The 21170-nt window shown below is 47.4% G+C and overlaps 1 protein-coding gene across 1 annotated transcript; it reads left to right on the forward strand.

The window, feature by feature from the left end:
• The first annotated feature begins 7580 nt into the window (after window positions 1-7580).
• LOC147091932 (uncharacterized) lies at window positions 7581-13770 on the forward strand. Its single transcript, XM_085976643.1, has 2 exons — window positions 7581-7687; window positions 12430-13770. Exons 1-2 carry the CDS (start codon window positions 7581-7583, stop codon window positions 13484-13486), a joined length of 1164 nt encoding a protein of 387 aa, XP_085832769.1. The 3' UTR covers window positions 13487-13770.
• The last annotated feature ends 7400 nt before the right edge of the window (window positions 13771-21170 follow it).

Raw genomic sequence — 21170 nt, forward strand, 5'->3', positions numbered from 1 at the left:
GCAGTGATTTAAAAATAAGTGAACCTTTTCTCTTTTTGACTTTTATCCAGAACAAAGAGCCCTGGTGCTGTGAACATTTTGGTGGGCAGCCACTTTTAAAGGGACAAAGACCAGCATTCTTCCTCCTCTCTCTCTCTCTCTTGTGAGTATTTGTGGTGGGTGAGAGGGTGGGGGGTGAGTCAAAGGGGACTGCGGCTCCTTTTCAACAATTAAAATTGCTTGGCCATTTAAAGGGGACTGGGTGTCCCCAGGTATTTAAAGGGGCAGTGCCTCTTTCTTTCTGTATCATGTAAGAGCAGGGAGGTTCTGCTTGAACTGTACAAAACACCAGTGAGGCCACCGGCTAGAGTGCTGCGTGCAGTTCTGCTCGCCCCATTGCAGGAAAGATGTGACTGCTCGAGACGGCAGATTTACGAGGATGTTGCCAGGACTAGAGAATTTCAGCTACAAGGAAAGATTGAATACATAAAAACATAGAAGATAATCTACATCCCAGGGTACTTAAGGAAGTAGCCCTAGAAATAGTAGATGCATTGCTGGTCATCTTCCAAAATTCGATAGACTCTGGAACAGTACCCATGGATTGGCGGGTAGCTAATGTTACCCCACTGTTCAAAAAGGGTGGTAGAGAGAAAACGGGGAATTACAGACCGGTAAGCCTGACATCGGTAGTGGGGAAAATGCTAGAGTCCATTATAAAAGGTGTAATAGCAGAGCACTTGGAAAACAGTGACAGGATCGGACAAAGTCAACATGGATTTACAAAGGGTAAATCGTGCTTGACTAATCTACTGGAATTTTTTGAGGATGTAACTGGTAAAATAGATAAGGGAGAACCAGTAGATGTGGTGTATTTGGACTTTCAAAAGGCTTTCGATAAGGTCCCACATAAGAGATTAGCGTGTAAAGTTAAGGCACATGGGATTGGGGGAAAGGTATTGACTTGGATAAAGAACTGGTTGGCAGACAGAAAGCAAAGAGTTGGAATAAACGGGTCTTTTTCCAAGTGCCAGGCAGTGACTAGTGGGGTACCACAGGGATCGGTCCTTGGACCCCAGCTATTCACAATATATATTAATGATCTGGACGAGGGAACTAGATGTAATATCTCCAAGTTTGCAGACGACACAAAGCTGGGTGGGCGTGTGTGCTGTGAGGAAGATGCCAAGAAACTCCAGTATGATTTGGACAGGTTGGGTGATTGGGCAGAAGCATAGCAGATGCAATACAACGTGGATAAATACGAGGTTATCCACTTTGGTGTCAAAAACAGGAAGGCAGATTATTATCTGAATGGCAATAGATTGGGAGAAGGGGAAGTGCAACGAGACCAGGGTGTCCTTGTGCGCCAGTCGCTGAAGGTAAGCATGCAGGTGCAGCAGGCAGTTAAGAAGGCAAATGGTATGTTGGCCTTCGTAGCGAGAGAGTTTCAGTACAGGAACAAGGATGTCTTGCTGCAGTTGTACAGGGCCTTGGTGCGACCACATCTTGGGTATTGTGTGCAGTTTTGGTCGCCTTATTTGAGGAAGGATGTTCTTGCCATGGAACGAGCGCAGCGAAGATTCACCAGGCCGATACCTGGGATGGCAGGAATGACGTATGAGGAGAGATTGGGTCGATTGGGCTTGTACTCGCTGGAGTTTAGAAGAATGAGAGGGGATCTCATTGAAACTTATAAATTCTAACAGGACTACACAGACTAGATGCAGGAAGGATGTTCCCGATGGTCGGGGAGTCCAGAACCAGGGGTCACAGTCTAAGGATAAGGGGTGAGCCATTTAGGACAGAGAGGAGGAGGAATTTCTTCACCCAGAGAGTGGTGAACCTGTGGAATTCTCTACCACAGAAGGCAGTAGAGGCCAATTCATTAAATATATTCAAGAAGGAGTTGGATATATTTCTTCAGGCTAAAGGGATCAAGGGATATGGGGAGAAGGCAGGGACAGGGTACTGAATTTGGATGATCAGCAATGATCTCGTTGAGTGGCGGAGCAGGCTCGAGGGGCCGAATGGCCTACTCCTGCTCCTATCTTCTATGTTTCCATGTGTCCCCAGGTATATAAAGGGGCAGTGCCTCTCTCTTTCTGTATCATGTAAGCAGGGAGATTCTGCTTGAACTGTACAAAAACACCAGTTAGGCCACCGCGTGCAGTTCTGGTCGTCCCCATTGCAGGAAAGATGTGACTCTTGAGACGGGAGATTTACGAGGATGTTGCCAGGACTGGAGAATTTTAGCTATGAGGAAAGATTGGAGAGGCTGGGGTTGTTTTCTTTGGAACAGAGGAGGCTGAGGGGAGACCTGATTGAGGTGTATAACATTATGAGGGGCCTAGATAGAGTGGATAGGAAGGACCGAGTTCCCTTAGCAGAAGGGTCAATAACCTGGGGGCATAGATTTAAAGTAATTGGTCAGAAGTTTAGAGGGGATTTGGGGGGATCTTTCTTCACCCAGAGGGTGGTGGGGGTCTGGAACTCACTGCCTGAAAGGGTGGGAGAGGCAGAGACCCTCAGCACATTTAAAAAGTACTTGGATATGCACTTGAAGTGCCGTAACCTACAAGACTACGGACCAAGTGCTGGAAAGTGGGATTAGGGTGGATAGCTCTTTGTCGGCCGGCACGGACAAGATGGGCCGAATGGCCTCCTTCTGTGCTGTAAATTTCTATGATTCTATGAATTGTAGTTAAAGGGACAGGCACCCCACAAACTCCGTTCCCTAGACACTGACTCCATCCCTCTCCCTAACATCTCTCTGAGGCTGAACATAGAAACATCGAAGATAGGAGCATTCGGCCCCTCGAGCCTGCTCCGCCATTTAATGCGATCATGGCTGATCATCCAAATTCAGTACCCTGTCCCTGCCTTCTCCCCATATCCCTTGATCCCTTTAGCCTTAAGAAATATATCCAACTCCTATTTGAATATATTTAAAGACTTGGCCTCCACTGCCTTCTGTGGTAGAGAATTCTACAGGTTCACCACTCTCTGGGTGAAGAAATTCCTCCTCATCTCTGTCCTAAATGGCTTACCCCTTATCTTTAGACTGTGACCCCTGGTTCTGGACTCCCCCGCCATCAGGAACATCCTTCCTGCATCTAATCTGTCCAGTCCTGTTCGAATTTTATAAGTTTCAATGAGGTCCCCTCTCATTCTTCTAAACTTCAGCGAGTATAAGCCCAATCGACCCAAATCTCTCCTCATACGTCATTCCTGCCATCCCAGGTATCAGCCTGGTGAATCTTCGCTGCACTTCCTCCATGGCAAGAACATCCTTCCTCAGATAAGGTGACCAAAACTGCACACAATACTCAAGGTGTGGTCTCACCAAGGCCCTGTACAACTGCAGCAAGACATCCTTGTTCCTGTACTCGAATCCTCTCTGTTAGCCTGTCTATGTCCTCTTGAAGTCTATCACTATCATCCTCACTGTTCACTATACTTCCAAGTTTTGTGTCATCTGCAGATTTTGAAATAGTGCCCTGTACACCCACGTCCAAGTCATTGATATATATCAACAACAACAACTTGTATTTCTATAGTGCCTTTAACGTAGTAGAACGTCCCAAGGTGCTTCACAGGAGTATTTTAAGACAAAAAAAATGACACCGAGCCACATAGGGAGAAATTAGGGCAGGTGACCAAAAGTTTGGTCAAAGCGGTAGGTTTTAAGGAGCGTCTTAAAGGAGGGTAGAGAGGCGGAGAGGTTTAGGGAGGGAATTCCAGAGTTTAGGGCCCAGGCAATAGAGGGCACGGCCACCAATGGTTGAGCGATTATAATCAGGGATGCTCAGAGGGCAGAATTAGAGGAGCGCAGATATCTCGGGGGATTGTGGGGCTGAAGGAGATTAGAGAGATGGGAAGGGGTGAGGCCATGGAGGGATTTGAAAACAAGGATGAGAATTTTGAAATCGAGGCGCTGCTTAACCAGGAGCCAATGTAGGTCAGCGAGCACAGGGGTGATGGGTGAACGGGACTTGGTGCGAGTTAGGACACGGGCAGCCGAGTTTTGATTGACCTCAAGTTTCCGTGGGATGGAATGTGGGAGACCAGCCAGGAGTGGGTTGGAATAGTCAAGTCTAGAGGTAACAAAAGGCCCGGATGAGGGTTTCAGCAGCGGATGAGCTGAGGCGATGTTACGGAGCGATGTTACCGAGGTGGAAGTAGGCGCTCTTTGTTATGCTGCAGATATGTGGTCAGAAGCTCATTTCAGGGTCAAGTATGACACCAAGGTTGCGAACAGTGTGGTTCAGCCGCAGACAGATGTTAAGGAGAGGGATGGAGTCAGTGGCTCGGGAACGGAGTTTGTGGTGGGGACCGAAAACAATCGCTTTGGTCTTCCCAATATTTAATTGGAGACAATATTTGCTCATCCAGAACATATCAAGAAAAGCAGTGGTCCTAGAACCGACCCCTGGGGAACGCCACTGTGTACCTTCCTCCGGTCCGAAAAACAACCGTTCACCACTACTCTCTGTTTCCTGTCACTGGGCCAATTTCATATCCATGCTGCCACTGTCCCTTTTATCAATGGGCTTGCCAGAAAAGTTGAAGCCCATGGCTGTGGCACTTTATCAAATGCCGTTTGGAAGTCCATGTACACCACAGCATAGAAACATAGAAGATAGGAGCAGGAGTAGGCCATTCGGCCCCTCGAGCCTGCTCCGCCATTTAATGAGATCATGGCTGTTTATCCAATTTCAGTACCCTGTCCCTGCTTTCTCCCCATATCCCTTGATCCCTTTAGCCTTAAGAAATATATCTAACTCCTTCTTGAATATATTTAATGAATTGGCCTCAACTGCCTTCTGTGGTAGAGAATTCCACAGGTTCACCACTCTCTGGGTGAAGAAATTCCTCCTCATCTCAGACCTAAATGGCTTACCCCTTATCCTTAGACTGTGACCCCTGGTTCTGGACTCCCCCGCCATCGGGAACATCCTTCCTGCATCTAGTTTGTCTAGTCCTGTTAGAATTTTATAAGTTTCAATGAGATCCCCTTTCATTCTTCTAAACTCCAGCGAGTATAAGCCTAATTGACCCAATCTCTCCTCATACGTCATTCCTGCCATCCCAGGTATCAGCCTGGTGAATCTTCGTTGCACTCCCTCCATGGGATGAACATCCTTCCTCAGATAAGGCGACCAAAACTGCACACAATACTCAAGGTGTGGTCTCACCAAGGCCCTGTACAACTGCAGCAAGACATCCTTGCTCCTGTACTCGAATCCTCTCGCTATGAAGGCCAACATACCATTTGCCGCCTTAACCGCCTGCTGCACCTGCATGCTTACCTTCAGCGACTGGTGCACAAGGACACCCAGGTCTTGTTGCACTTCCCCTTTTCCCAATCTATTGCTGTTCAGATAGTAATCTGTCTTCCTGTTTTTGCCACCAAAGTGGATAACCTCGCATTTATCCACATTGGGCAGATGCATGGCAAATGCAGTATAATCACCCAACCTGTCCAAATCATACTGGACTTTCTCGGCATCCTCCTCACAGCACACACGCCCACCCAGCTTTGTGTCGTCTGCAAACTTGGAGATATTACATCTAGTTCCCTCGTCTAGATCATTTATATATATTGTGAATAGCTGGGGTCCTAGCACCGATCCCTGTGGTACCCCACTAGTCACTGCCAGCCACGTGGAAAAAGACCCATTTATTCCAACTCTTTGCTTCCTGCCTGCCAACCAGTTCTCTATCCAAGACAGTACCTTACCCCCAATCCTGTGTGCTTTAACTTTACACGCTAGTCTCTTATGCGGGACCTTATCGAAAGCCTTCTGAAAGTCCAAATACACCACATCCACTGGTTCTCCCTTATCTATTCTACCAGTTACATCCTCTAAAAATTCCAGTAGATTAGTCAAGCACGATTTACCTTTTGTAAATCCTTGTTGACTTTGTCCGATCCTGTCACTGTTTTCCAAGTGCTCTGCTATTACATCTTTGATAATGGACTCTAGCATTTTCCCTACTACTGATGTCCGGCTTACCGGTCTATAATTCCCTGTTTTCTCTCTACCTTTTTTGAATAGTGGGGTAACATTAGCTACCCTCCAATCCATGGGAACTGTTCCAGTGTCTATAGAATTTTGGAAGATGACCAGCAATGCATCTACTATTTCTAGGGCCTCTTCCTCGAGTACCCTCGGATGTAGATTATCAGGCCCTGGGGATTTATCGGCCTTCAATCCCGTCAATTTCCCTCATACCATTTCCCTACAAATATCTATTTCTTTCAGTTCCTCCCTCTCATTAGACCCTATGTTCCCCGACATCTCTGGGAGGTTATTTGTGTCCTCCTTTGTGAAGACAGAACCAAAGTGTGTATTTAATTGGTCAGCCATTTCTTTGTTCCCCATTATAAATTCCCCTGATTCTGACTGCAGGGGATCTATGCTTGACTTCACCAATCTTTTTCTCTTCACATATATATAAAAGCTTTTAAAGTCAGTTTTTATGTTCCCTGCAAGCTTACACTCATACTCTATTTCCCCCCTCTTAATCAATCCCTGTGTTCTCCTTTGCTGAATCCTAAACTGCTCACAATCCTCAGGTTTGCTGCTTTTTCTGGCCAATTGATATGTCCTCTCCTTGGATCTTATGTTATCCCTAATTTCCCTTGTTAGCCACGGTTGATTCACCTTTTTTGTTTTATTTTTATGCCAAACAGGGATGAACAAATTCTGTAGTTCATCCATGCGATCTTTAAATGTTTGCCATTGCCTATCCACCGTCAACCCTTTGAGTAACATTCCCCAATTAATCCTACCCAACTCGCGCCTCATACTATCGTAGTTTCCTTCATTTAAATTCAGGACCCGTGTCTCTGAGCCAGAAACTTCACTCTCCATCTTAATGAAGAATTCGATCATATTATGATCGCTGCGCCCCAAGGGGCCTCGTACAACAAGATTGTTAATTATTCCTTTCTCATTACATAATACCCAGTCTAAGATGGCCTGATCTCTAGTTGGCTCCTTGACATATTGGTCCAGGAAACCATCCTGTATGCACTCCAGGAATTACTCCTCCACAGTATTGTTGCTAATTTGGTTAGCCTAATCTATATGTAGATTGAAGTCACCCATGATAACTGCTGTGCCCTTATTGCACGTGTCTCTAATTTCCCGTTTACTGCCATCCCCAACCTTAACATTACTGTTTGGGGGTCTGTATACAACTCCCACTAACGTTTTCTGTCCCTTGGTATTTCTCCGCTCTGCCCATACAGAGTCCACATCATCAATTGTGTTAATCTCCTCCTTAACCAGCAATGCTACCCCACCTCCTTTTCCTTTTTGCCTGTCTTTCCTGAATATTGAATACCCCTGGATGTTGAGTTCCCAGCCCTGGTCACCCTGGAGCCATGTTTCCGTAATCCCAATCATATCATATCATACCTCAATGGCTTCGGTCTTCTTGATATTTAATTGGAGAACATTTCTGCTAATCCAGAACTGGATGTCGGACAAGCAGTCTGACCATTTAGAGACAGTGGAGGGGTTGAGAGAAGTGGTAGTGATGTAGAGCTGGGTGTCGTCAGCGTACATGTGGAAACTGGGGGGGGAAAAATGGAATTAAACTTCATCTTCAGAAAACAGAGAGACTGTTCAAGAAAGCCTGAAGTCTCTCAAAGTGGACAGGTTCACAGTACAGAAATCTACACCAACAACAAGAAGTATTTATATAGCGCCTTTAAAATAGTAAAACATCACAAAGTGCTTCACAGGAGTATTAGAAGACAAAAAATTTGACACCGAGCCACATAAGGAGACATTAGGGGAGATGGCCAAAAGCTTGGTCACAGAGGTGGGTTTTAAGGAGCATCTTAAAGGAGGAAAGAGAGGCGGAGAGGTTTAGGGAGGGAATTCCAGAGCTTAGGGCCCAGGCAGCTGAAGGCACGGCCGCCAATGGTGGAGCGATTAAAAATCAGGGATGCTCAAGAGGCCAGAATTGGAGGAGCGCAGATATCTCTTTTGGGGGGTGGTGGCTGGAGGAGATTGCAGAGATGGGGAGGGGGGTGAGGCCACGGAGCGATCTGCGCCAGGATGAGAATTTTGAAATCGATTGTACGAACAGTTCTCCACCCAGATTTCATCCCCTGTCAGCCTGACTGTCTACCCTGACTAACTGGTAGAATAGATAAGGGAGAACCAGTGGACTTTCAAAAGGCTTTCGATAAGGTCCCGCATAAGAGATTAGCGTGCAAAGTTAAAGCACATGGGATTGGGGGCAGGGTACTGACTTGGATAGAGAACTGGTTGGCAGACAGGAAGCAAAGAGTTGGAATAAACGGGTCTTTTTCCGAGTGGCAGGCAGTGACTAGTGGGGTACCGCAGGGATCGGTCCTGGGACCCCAGCTATTCACAATATATATAAATGATCTAGACGAGGGAACTAGATGTAATATCTCCAAGTTTGCAGATGACACAAAGCTGGGTGGGTGTTTGTGCTCTGAGGAGGATGCAGAGAAACTCCAGTATGATTTGGACAGGTTGGGTGATTGGGCAGAAGCATGGCAGATGCAATATAATGTGGATAAATGCGAGGTTATCCACTTTGGTGGCAAAAACAGCAAGGCAGATTATTATCTGAACAGCAATAGATTGGGAGAAGGGGAAGTGCAATGCGATCTGGGTGTCCTTGTGCACCAGTCGCTGAAGGTAAGCATGCAGGTGCAGAAGGCGGTTAAGAAGGCAAATGTTATGTTTGCCTTCGTAGCGAGAGGGCTCGAGTACAGGAACAAGGATGTCTTGCTGCAGTTGTACAGGGCCTTGGTGAGACCGCACCTTGAGTATTGTGTGCAGTTTTGTTCATCTTATCTGAGGAAGGATGTTCTTGCCTTGGAGGGAGTGCAGCGAAGATTCACCAGACTGATACCTGGGTAAATGTTTGTCCCTCAACCAACATCACTAGGAGGCGGATGGTCTGGTCATTGTCGCATTGTTGTCTGTGGTAGCTTGCTGTGTGCGGATTGTCTGCCACGTTTCCTGCATTGCAGCGGTGACTACACTTCAAAGAGACTACTTCATTGGCTGTGGGGCACTTTGGGACGTCCTGAGGTGGTGAAAGGGGGCTGGAGAAATGCGAATATTAACGATTTGGAGGAAGGGACCGAGTGCAACATATCCAAGTTTGCAGACAACACAAAGATGGGAGGGAAAGCAGTGAGTGAGGAGGACATAAAAAACCTGCAAAAGGACATAGACAGGCTAAGTGAGTGGGCAGAAATTTGGCAGATGGAATATAATGTTGGAAAGTGTGAGGTTATGCACTTTGGCAGAAAAAATTAAAGAGCAAGTTATTATCTAAATGGAGAGAAACTGCAAAGTGCTACAGTACAAAGGGATCTGGGGGTCCTGGTGCATGAAACACAGAAGGTTAGTATGCAGGTGCAGCAGGTGATCAGGAAGGCCAATGGAATCTTGGCTTTTATTGCAAGGGGGCTGGAGTATAAAAGCAGGGAAGTCTTGCTTCAGTTATACAGGGTACTGGTGAGGCCACACCTGGAATACTGCGTGCAGTTTTGGTTTCCATATTTAAGAAAAGATATACTTGCTCTCAAGGCAGTTCAGAGAAGGTTCACTCGGTTGATTCCGGAGATGAGGGGTTGACTTATGAGGAAAGGTTGAGTGGGTTGGGCCTCTACTCATTGGAATTCAGAAGAATGAGAGGCGATCTTATCGAAACATATAAGATTGTGAGGGGGCTTGATCGGGTGGATGCGGTGAGGATGTTTCCACTGATGGGTGAGACTAGAACTAGGGGGCATAATCTTAGAATAAGGGGCTGCCCTTTCAAAACTGAGATGAGGAGAAACTTCTTCACTCAGAGGGTAGTAAATCTATGGAATTTGCTACCTCAGAGAGCTGTGGAAGCTGCGACATTAAATAAATTTAAAACGGAGATAGACAGTTTCCTAGCAGATAAGGGAATTAGGGTTACGGGGAGCGGGCAGGGAAGTGGACGTGAGTCTAGGTTCGGATCAGCCATGATCCTATTGAATGGTGGAGCAGGCCCGAGGGGCCGTATGGCCTACTCCTGCTCCTACTTCTTATGTTCTTATGGCAGGAATGACGTATGAGGAGAGATTGGGTCGATTGGGCTTATACTCGCTGGAGTTCAGAAGAATGAGAGGGGATCTCATTGAAACTTATAAAATTCTAACAGGTCTAGACAGACTAGATGCAGGAAGGATGTTCCCGATGGTTGGGGAGTCCAGAACCAGGGGTCACAGTCTAAGGATAAGGGGTAAGCCATTTAGGACACAGATGAGGAGGAATTTCTTCACCCAGTGAGTGGTGAGCCTGTGGAATTCTCTACCACAGAAGGCAGTGGAGGCCAATTCATTAAATATATTCAAGAAGGAGTTAGATATATTTCTTAAGGCTAAAGGGATCAAGGGGTATGGGGAGAAAGCAGTGACAGGGTACTGAATTTGGATGATCAGCCATGGTCTCATTGAATGGCGGAGCAGGCTCGAGGGGCTGAATGGCCTACTCCTGCTCCTATCTTCTATGTTTCTGTCCTATGAATGTGCCTCCTTATTGTTGCTTCTGCATGCTAACTTCTGAAAGTTAGCATGCAGGTACAGCAAGTAATTAGAAAGGCAAATGGAATTGCCTTTATTGTAAGGGGTATGGAGTATAAAAGTAGGGAAGGTTTGATGCAACTTTACAGGGTGCTGGTGAGACCACACCTTGAGTACTGTGTACAGTTTTGGTCTCCTTATTTAAGGAAGGATATACTTGCATTGGATGCAGTGCAGAGAAACATAGAAAAATAGGAGCAGGAGTCTGCCATTCAATATGATCATGGCTGTTCCTCTGTCTCAATACCATATTCCCACTCTCTCCCCATACCCCTTGATGCCTTTTGTGTCTAGAAATCTATCTATCTCCTTCTTAAATATATTCAGTGACTTGGCCTCCACAGCCTTCTGTGGTAGAGAATTCCACAGGTTCACCACCCTCCGAGTGAAGAAATTTCTCCTCATCTCAGTCCTAAATGTCCTACCCCGTATCCTGAGACTGTGACCCCTCGTTCTAGAATCCCCAGCCAGGGGAAACATTCTCCCTGCATCCAGTCTGTCTAGCCCTGTCAGAATTTTATACGTTTCAATGAGATCCCCTCTCATTCTTCTAAACTAGTGAATACAAGCCTAGTCGGTCCAATCTCTCCTCATACGACAGTCCTGCCATCCCAGGAATCAGTCTGGTGAACCTTCGCTGAACTCCCTCTATGGCAAGTATATCCTTTCTTAGGTCAGGAGACCAAAACTGCACACAGTACTCCAGGTGTGGTCTCACCAAGGCCCTGTATAACTGTAGTAAGACATCCTTGCTCCTGTACTCAAATCCTCTTGCAATGAAGGCCAACATACCATTTGCCTTCCTAACTGCTTGCTGTACCTGCATGTTTGCTTTCAGTGACTGGTGTACAAGGACACCCAGGTCCCTTTGTACATCAACTATTCCCAATCTATCACCATTTAAATAATACTCTGCCTTTCTGTTTTTCCAACTGAAGTGGATAACTTCACATTTATCCACGTTCTACTGCATCTGCTATGTATTTGCCCACTCAACTTGTCTAAATCGCCTGGAAGCCTCTTTGCATCCTCCTCACAACTCACAAACCCACCTAGTTTCGTGTCATCAGCGAACTTGGAAATATTACATTTGGTTCCCTCATCCAAATCATTGATATATATTGTGAATAGCTGGGGCCCAAGCACTGATCCCTGCAGTACCCCACTAGTCACCGCCTGCCACCCCGAAAAAGACCCATTTATTCCTACTCTCTGTTTCCTGTCTGTCAACCAATTTTCAATCCATGCCAGTATAGTACCCGCAATCTCATTGCCTTAATTTTGCACACTAACCTCTTTTTACGTGGGACTTTATCAAAGGCCTTTTGAAAATCCAAATACACCACATCCACCGGTTCTCCATTATCTAGTCTACCAGTTACATCCTCAAAAGGCTCCAGTAGGTTTGTCAAACACGATTTCCCTTTCATAAATCCGTGCTGACTTTGTCTGATCCCGTTGATATTTTCTAAGTGTCCTGTTATCACATTCTTTATAATACTCTTTAGCATTTTCCCTACTACTGATGGTAGGCTAACCAACTTGTGCAGCAGCTGGGGCCTGAAAATCAGCTTCACTGCCCCTGGGCTGGAAAAGGGGGACATGAGGCAACATTCTCCCTCTTACCCCTTTCTACACTCCTTTTGCAGGGTTTTAGAAGTGGAGCATTTACAGACAGGAAGCTCAGACCAAACATCACGTCAGGGTCTGACAGAGTCGCTCGATTCATCAGGACCTGAATATCATCGGCCATTGCACATGGGAGGCGAGAGCAGCGATCGCAGTGCAGACAAACCACACACATGTTCCGTGTGTAGACTCTGATTCAGCCAATCGCCTGACCTGGCGAGACACGTGCACCGTCACACCGGGGAGAAACCGGGTAAAGGTGGGGATGGTGGGAATGGATTCAGTTCCCCGTCTACGTCAGAAGTTCATCCGCACAGTCACCCTGGGGACAGTCCGTTCACCTGCTCCGTGTTTGGGAAGGAATACACTCGCACATCCCACCTGCTGAGACACCAGCTTGTCCACACTGATGAGAGACTGTTTCAATGTTCTGACTGTGGGAAGAGGTTTAAAAGCTCCATGAATCTGATGACACACCAGCGGTCCCACACTGGAGAGAGACTGTTCATCTGCTCTGTGTGTGGGAAGGGTTTCACTGTGTCATCCAACCTGCTGCAATGTGAGCAAGTTCACACTGGAGAGAGGCCTTTCTCCTGCTGTGAGTGTGGGAAACATTTCACTCAGTCATCCATCCTGCAGACACAGCAGCGAGTTCACACTGGGGCGAGGCCATTTAAATGTTCTGACTGTGGGAAGAGCTTTAAATACCCCGGGGACCTGAAGCAACACCAGCTTGCTCACACTGATGAGAGGCCGTTTAAATGTTCCGACTGTGGGGAGAGCTTTAAAAGCTCAGGGAATCTGACCAGACACCAACGAGTTCACACTGATGAGAGAGCGTTTAAATGTTCCAACTGTGGGAAGAGTTTTAAATGCTCCGGGTCTCTGACCAGACACCAGCGAGTTCACACTGATGAGAGACCCTTTAAATGTTCTGACTGTGGGAAGAGCTTTAAAAGCCCTGGGGTTCTGACCACACACCAGCGAGTTCACACTGGGAAGAGACCGTTCACCTGCTCCGTGTGTGGAAACGGATTCACTGATCCATCCAAACTGCTGAGACACCAGCTTGTTCACACTGATGAGAGAGCATTTCAATGTTCTGACTGTGGGAAGAGCTTTAAATGCTCTGGGCATCTGAAGCAACACCAGCGAGTTCACACTGATGAGAGAGCGTTTACATGTTCTGACTGTGGCAAGAGCTTTAAAAGCTCTGGGGATCTGCTGAGACACCAGCAAGTTCACACTGTTCTGTAGCGCAGGGCCCTGCAGACAGCTGGGTGACATGAACATGGAATGGATGAATGTTTTATAAATTTCTGTACTATTGTTTAATCTTTCAAACTGTTGTGCTGATGATTCCCTTGATTTGACTGTTCATGTTATTTTTTCCCTTATCACAGGCAATTGCCTATTAAAAGTCAACCATGTGCCCCCTTTTTAAAGGGGCACAACCAATAAAACCTGTAACATAACAAAAAAAAGTTTAAAGGGAACTTAACAAACGAAATTAAAATTCTATTTTTGGTGGTGATGCACGCCAGTCCCTCCGGTACCCACCGGTTGTGGAAGGCCTCGAGCGCGCCAGTGGACTGTTCATGTTATCACATAGAATAGGTCGACAAGTAAAGGCACAATGTCTGGGTGTGAATCTAATAATAACCTCACGGACCGTATAGGTGTGATACCCAGACGGGCTTGTGGTTATGGTCTGGTCACAGATGGGACTAAATCCCCTTTACTCACCTCTACAACAGGTGATGGAGATTCACAATCTGCACAGGGTGGGGAAGGAACCTCGGAACAGGACAAGGCCATTCAGCCCCTTGAGCCTATTCCGCCATTCAATCAGATCATGGCTAATCCGTATCTCACTCCATCTACCCGCCTTGGTTCTGTAATCCTCACCACCCATACCCAACAAATTCTATCATTCTCCATTTTGATATTTTCAGTTGACCCCCAGCCTCAACAGCTTTTTGTGGGAGTGTGATCCAGATTTCCACTACCCTGTGTGTGAAGAAGTGCTTCTTGACATCACCCCTGAAGGGCTTAGCTCTAATTTTAAGGTTGTGCCCCCTTGTTCTGGACCCCCCACAGCTCCACCAGAGGAAATAGTTTCTCTCTCTCTACCCTATCAACTCCTTTAGTCATCTTAAACACCTCCTTAGATCACCCCTTAATCTCCTATACTCGAGGGAATACCAGCCCAGTCTGTGCAACCTGGCCTCATAACTTAACCCTTTCAGCTCCGGTATCATTCTGGTGAATCTGTGCTGCGTCCCTCCACGGCCAGTATATCCTTCCTGAGGGGCGGGGCCCAGAACGGAACAGGAGGGCAACAGAAAATGCTGGAAATACTCAGCAGGCCAGGCAGCATCCGTGGAGAGAGAAACAGAGTTAACGTTTCAGGTCTGAGACCCTTCATCAGAACTGGAAAAAGCTGGAGATGTAACAGATATTAAGCAGATGCAGGGGGGGCGGGGGGGGGAGGTTAAAAGGGGAGGAAGGAATTGAAAGAACATCCTGTACTTTTGTAAGAGGCAGGGAAGATAAAATGTTGCAAATGGAAATCATACTGCATGAAAAATGGTGGCAGGGATAATTATCTGAAATTGTTAAACTCGATGTTGAGTCCGGCAGGCTGTAAAGTGCCCAATCGAAAGATATGGGGCTGTTCCTCGAGCTTACGTTGAGCTTCATTGGAACAATGTAATAGCCCGAGGACAGAGAGATCAGAGCGGGAGTGAAGCGGTGAATTAAAGTGACAGGCGACCGGAAGCTCAGGGTCACCCTTACAGACTAAACGGAGGTGTTCCGCAAAGCGGTCGCTCAATCTGCGTTTGGTCTCCCCAATGTAGGGGAGACCGCACCGTGAGCAGCGAATACAGTATATTAAATTGCAAGAAGTACAAGTAAATCGCTGTTTCACCTGGAAGGGGTGTTTGGGGCACTGGACAGTGGGAATGGAGGAGGTAAAAGGGCATGTGTTGCATCTCCTGCACTTGCATGGGAAGATGCCAGATGAAGAAGGGCTGTTGGGGGTGATTGAGGAGTTGACCAGTGTGTCGCGGAGGGAGCGGTCCCTTCGGAATGCTGAAAGGGGAGGTGAGGGGAAGATGTGTTTGGTGGCGGGATCATGTTGGAGGTGGCGGAAATGGCGGAGGATGATCCGTTGAATGTGGTGGCTGGTGGGGTGAAAGGTGAGGACAAGGGGAACCCTATCGTGTTTCTGGGAGGGAGGGGAAGGGGTGAGAGCAGAAGTGCGGGAAATAGAACGGACACTGTCAAGGGCCGAGTCAACCACAGTAGAGGGGAACCCTCGGTTGAGGAAAAAGGAAGACATGTCATAAGCACTGGTATGGAAGGTGGCATCGTCAGAACAGACGTGGCGGAGACGGAGAAGCTGATTTTCAGGTCCCAGTTGCTGCACAGGTTGGTTGAAAGAATCAACAGTAATGGTGGCTGCAATACCCACAAGCCCCCACGCTCCAGAAAGCAGTCTGGCTGCCGTGCTGCGTTCACAGAAATCACAGAAACCCCACAGTGCAGATAGAGGCCATTTCGGCCCGTCGAGCCTGCACCGACACATATCCCACCCGATCCCTGTAACCCCTACACCAACACATATCCCACCCTATCCCCATAACCCCATGTATTTAATCCCCCTAACACTAAGGGTCAATTTATCATAGCCAATCAACCTAACCCACACATCTTTGGACTGTGGTAGGAAACCGGAGCACCCGGAGGAAACCCACGCAAACACGGGGAGAATGTGCAAACTCCACACAGACAGTCACCCGAGGCCGGATTTGAACCCGGGTCCCTGATGCTGTGAGGCAACAGTGCTAACCACTATGCCACCGTGCTGCCCCAGTTGTGGTTGACACTGCGCATGCGCCCCATGGCCCCGCCCCCTCCTGCTCCACAGGCGCCCGGCCCGTACCGCGCGTGCTCAGCACACACCCTGTGCCCCTGTCAATCATCCTCCCCCGCGCCTGCGCGCTGGGCCCCTGAGCTCCAGGCTGCGGTGCGGGGCTTTCTTTGTAAAGTCGGTGTTGGTGAAAAGCCGCAATCAGTGAGGGAAAGTGAGTTTTCCCCCAGATCCGATTGAGATCAGAGGAGGGTAGAGAATAAAGGGGAATCCAAACCTGAGAGTCTGCTGATCCGGGCCCCGAGCAGAGCGCGCTCCAGGGACACGTGACCCGGGCCCAGGGCCTGATTGACGGGAGCTTCCGGCCAATAGGGGGCGAGCGGGGCGGGGCTGGAGGAGCGAGCCAGCGGCGGGTCCTCCAACCAATCGGGGAGCCTGAGGGGTGGGACTTGCGCCGGCTGATTGGGGCAGAGGAGGCTGACAGGAGATTTAATTTAATTTCCCGCCTGCTCCAACCGCCCACCCTGCAACGTCACGACGTTGCCAGCGTGCACTGACTGACACTGAGCTCTCCACCAATGAGTGAGGGGAGGCTGAGGCTGGAGGACCGACTGAGGGGCTTTGGTCCTCCAACCAATCACGGTGAAGGAGGAGGCGGGTCCTGGAACCGGCTCATTGGACGGATTGGCCCGCAGCCATTTTGTAAAGGGGCCTGGTCAGGATCTGTGAGCCTGGGAAAGTTTATTTTTAATGTTCCTTTCACATTTTACAGCTCAAACTAATTTTGTTTTGCATAAGCTTTTAAAAAAGAAGTTCGTTTTTAAATTGATGAAGCAGAAACAAAAACCCTCTGGAGCAAACACTTGTGAGTAAAAATACTTTTTCTCCCTGAATTAATTTTTAAAATATTAATTTCCAGCGTTTGTAATTATTAATTTCAAGCACTTTAAGAGAAATATGGGGTGGGGAGTTCTCTTAAAGGGACAGGCACTCTTTTTCTATGTGATTTTCATTAAAGGGACTGCATCCCCGTGGATGACTGATTTTAAAGGGACAGCATCTCCCTTTCTATATAATGTATATATAAGAGACTGACATTTAAAGTAGGGCATATCCCCTGCTTCCGTGCGTGCTTGGCGAGAAATCAGGTGCTGTTCGCACTCGCTCACTCCCAATTTTCTGCCAAGGGACAGAAAGCAGAGAGTAGTGGTGAACGGTTTCTTTTCAGACTGGAGGGAGGTAAACAGTGATGTTCCCCAGGGATCGGTATTAGGACCAATGTTCCCTTTATTTTTTTTGAGGTGCGTGGCCCCTTTAACGGGCTGCACAGCCCATTCAAATTTCCGTGCATGCGCGTTTTTTCCATTTGTAGGGCGGTGAGCCGGCTGCGCGGGACCTCCAGACCGCTGCGTGGCCGCGCAACTTAACGTGAACATTGATTCGGACCACTGCTTTATTGATATATATTAATGACCTGGACTTAATACTGGGCATAATTTCAAAGTTTGCAGAGGACACAAAACTCTTAAATGTAGCAAACAATGAGGATAGTAACAGAAATAACAACAGAAAATGCTGGAAATACACAGCAGGCCAGGCAGCATCCGTGAAGCGAGAAACAGAGTTGTGCAATTATATGAGGATAGTAACAGACTTCAGGAGAATGTAGCCAGACTGGTGAAATGGGCAGAAACATGGCAGATTAAATTTAATGTAGAGAAGTGTGAAGTGATTCATTTTGGTAGGAAGAATGAGGAGAGGCAATATAAACTAAATGGTCCAGTTTTAAAGAGGGTGCAGGAACAGAGAGGCCTCGGGGGGTATGTACACAAATCTTAGAAGGTGGCAGGACAAGTTGAGAAGGCTGTTAAAAAGCAACAGGATCCTTGACTTTATTAATAGAGGAATAGAGTACAAAAGCAAGCAAGTTATGCTAAGCCTTTATAAAACACTGGCTAGGCTTCCGCTGGGCACCACACTTTAGGAAGGATGTCAAGGCCTTAGAGAGGGTGCAGAAGAAATATTCGAGAATGGGACCAGGGATGAGGGACTTGAGTTACATGGAGAGACGGGAGAAGCTGGGGTTGTTCTTCTTGGAGCAGAGAAGATTAAGAGGAGATACCGTACTGTATCATTCTATGATGCTATTCTACACAGACACACACACACATACAGTCAGAGAGACACACAGACACAGATACTCACTAAAATACAGACAACACACACACATTTTTTCTGCATGAACTTTTATTATTAATTTCAAAGACTTTAAGAAAAAGGTGGGAGTGGTGGGCAGAGGGCTCTTAAAGGGACAGGGACTCTCCTTTTCAATGTGATTTTCATTAAAGGGACCGGGACCCTCCTTGCCTGTAGAGGATCAATTTTAAAAGGACAGCGTCTCGAAATCGGGTGCTGTCTGCGTGTGCACCACCTCCTCCCAATTTCTTGCCAAGCGCTCCCTGCGGGCACCACTCCACTCCAGGAGTGGCTCCTAGAATCATACAGCACAGAAGGAGGCCATTCAGCCCATTGTGCCTGTGTCAGCTCTTTGAAAGAGCTATAAATATAATAGTCACTGATAAATCCAGGAGGGAATTCAGGAGAAACTGTTTTACCCAGAGAATGGCGAGAATGTGGAACTTGCTACCACAGGGAATAGTTGAGGTGAACAGCATAGATGGATTTATGGGGAAGCCACATGAGGGAGAAAGGAGTGGGAGGAGGTGTTGATCGGGTTAATTGAAGTAGGGTGGGTGTGGAGCATAAACACTGGCATGGACCAGTTGGGCCGAATGGCCTGTTTCTATGCTGTACATTCTATGTAACACCATGAACAGTCAATCGAAGGGAATCATCAGCACAACAGTCTTAAAGATTAAACAGCAGTACAAGAATTTATAAAACATTCATCCATTCCACATTCATGTCACCCCAGCTGTCTACAGGGCCCTGCGCTATAGAACAATGTGAACTCGCTGGTGTCTCTTCAGGTCCTTCGGCCATTTAAAGCTCTTACCACAGTCAGAACATTTACATGGTCTCTCATCAGTGTGAGCTCACTGGTGTGTCAGCAGGTGGGATGACCGAGTGAATCCCTTCCCACACACGGAGCAGGTGAATGGGCTCTCCCCGGTGTGAACTCGCTGGTGTCCCTTCAGATTCCTGGAGCTTTTAAAGCTCTTCCCACAATCAGAACATTTAAATGGTCTCTCATCAGTGTGATATCGCTGGTGTCTCACCAGGCTTGATGACTGAGTGAATCGCTTCCCACACACAGTGCAGGTGAATGGCCTCTTTTCTGCTCTCTCCAGCTGGTGTCCCTTCAGCTCCTGGGACCTTTTAAAGCTTTCCCCACAGTTGGAATGTTTCACCGGCCTCTCCCCAGTGTGAACTCGCTGGTGTGCCAGCAGATTCGAGGGCCGAGTGAATCCCGTCCCACACACTGAGCAGGTGAACAGAATCTCTCCTGCTCTCTCCAGCTGGTGTCTCTTCAGATCCTGGGACCTTTTAAAACTCTTCCCACAGTCAGAACATTTAATGTGAACACGCTGGTGTCTCAGGAGGGTGGCAGATTGAGAAAATCGCTTCAAAAACATGGAGCAGGTCAATGGTTTCTCATTGGTGTGGAAAAGCTGATGTCTCAGCAGCACGGAGGGTGCAATTAATCCCATCCCACACACACAGCGGGTTAAAGGTCTCTCTCTAGTGTGATCTTGCTGGTATGCCATCGGAGCGGATGACTGAGTGAATCCCTTCCCACACACGGGGCCGGTGAATGTTCTCTCCCCAGTGTGTAGACACTGGTGTCGCTTCAAGTACTTGTAGATTTTGAAGCTCTTCCCACACCCAGAACATTTAAAAGGTCTCTCATCAGTGTGAACTCTCTGGTGTATCAGCAGATTGGAGGAGCAATTGAATCAGATCCTGATGAATCGAGCAACTATGTCTGATCTTGAAGTGATGTTTGGTCTGAGCTTCCTGTCTGTAAATGCTCCACTTCTAAAACCCTGTAAAAGGAGTTTAGAAAGGGGTAAGAGGGAGAATGTTGTCTCATGTCCCCCTTTCCCAGCCCAGGGGCAGTGAAGCTGATTTTCAGGCCCCAGCTGCTGCACAGGTTACATACAAAGTAGGAGCAGGAGTCGGCCTCTTGACTCCTCGAGCCTGCTCCGCCATTCAATAAGATCATGGCTGATCTGATTACTCCACATTCCCGGCCTATCCCCAATGACCTTTCACCTACTATTCAAAAAAGGTGTTAGAGAGAAAACGGGGAATTATAGCCTGACATCAGTAGTGGGGAAAATGCTAGAGTCCATTATAAAAGATGTAATAGCAGAGCACTTGGAAAACAGTGACAGGTTCGGACAAAGTCAACATGGATTTACAAAAGGTAAATCGTGCTTGTCTAATCAACTGGAATTTTTTGAGGATGTAACTGGTAGAATAGATAAGGGAGAACCAGTGGATGTGGTGTATTTGGACTTTCAGAAGGCTTTCGATAAGGTTCCGCATAAGAGATTAGCGTGTAACGTTAAATCACATGGGATTGGGGGCAAGGTACTGACTTGGATAGAGAACTGGTAAGCAGACAGGAAGCAAAGAGTTGGAATAAATGGGTCTTTTTCCAAGTGGCAGGCAGTGACTGGTGGGGTACCGCAGGAATCGAGCTATTCACAATATATATTAATGATCTAGACAAGGGGACTAGATGTAATATCTCCAAGTTTGCAGATGACACAAAGCTGTGTGGGCATGTGTGCTGTGAGGACGATGCCGAGAAATTCCAGTACGATGTGGACAGGTTGGGTGATTGGGCAGATGCATGGCAAATGCAGTATAATGTGCATAAATGTGAGGTTGTCCACTTTGGTGGCAAAAACAGGAAGGCAGATTATTATCTGAATGGCAATACATTGGGAGATGGGGAAGTGCAACGAGACCTGGGTGCCCTTGTGCACCAATTGCTGAAGGTAAGCATGCAGGTGCAGCAGGCAGTTTAGAAGGCAAATGGTACGTTGGCCTTCATAGCGAGAGGGTTCTAGAACAAGGATGTCTTGCTGCAGT

This window comes from Somniosus microcephalus, unplaced genomic scaffold (genome assembly GCF_052327205.1).
Source record: "Somniosus microcephalus isolate GS21.2 unplaced genomic scaffold, FLI_Smic_1.0 unresolved_chr3, whole genome shotgun sequence".
NCBI lineage: Eukaryota > Metazoa > Chordata > Chondrichthyes > Squaliformes > Somniosidae > Somniosus > Somniosus microcephalus.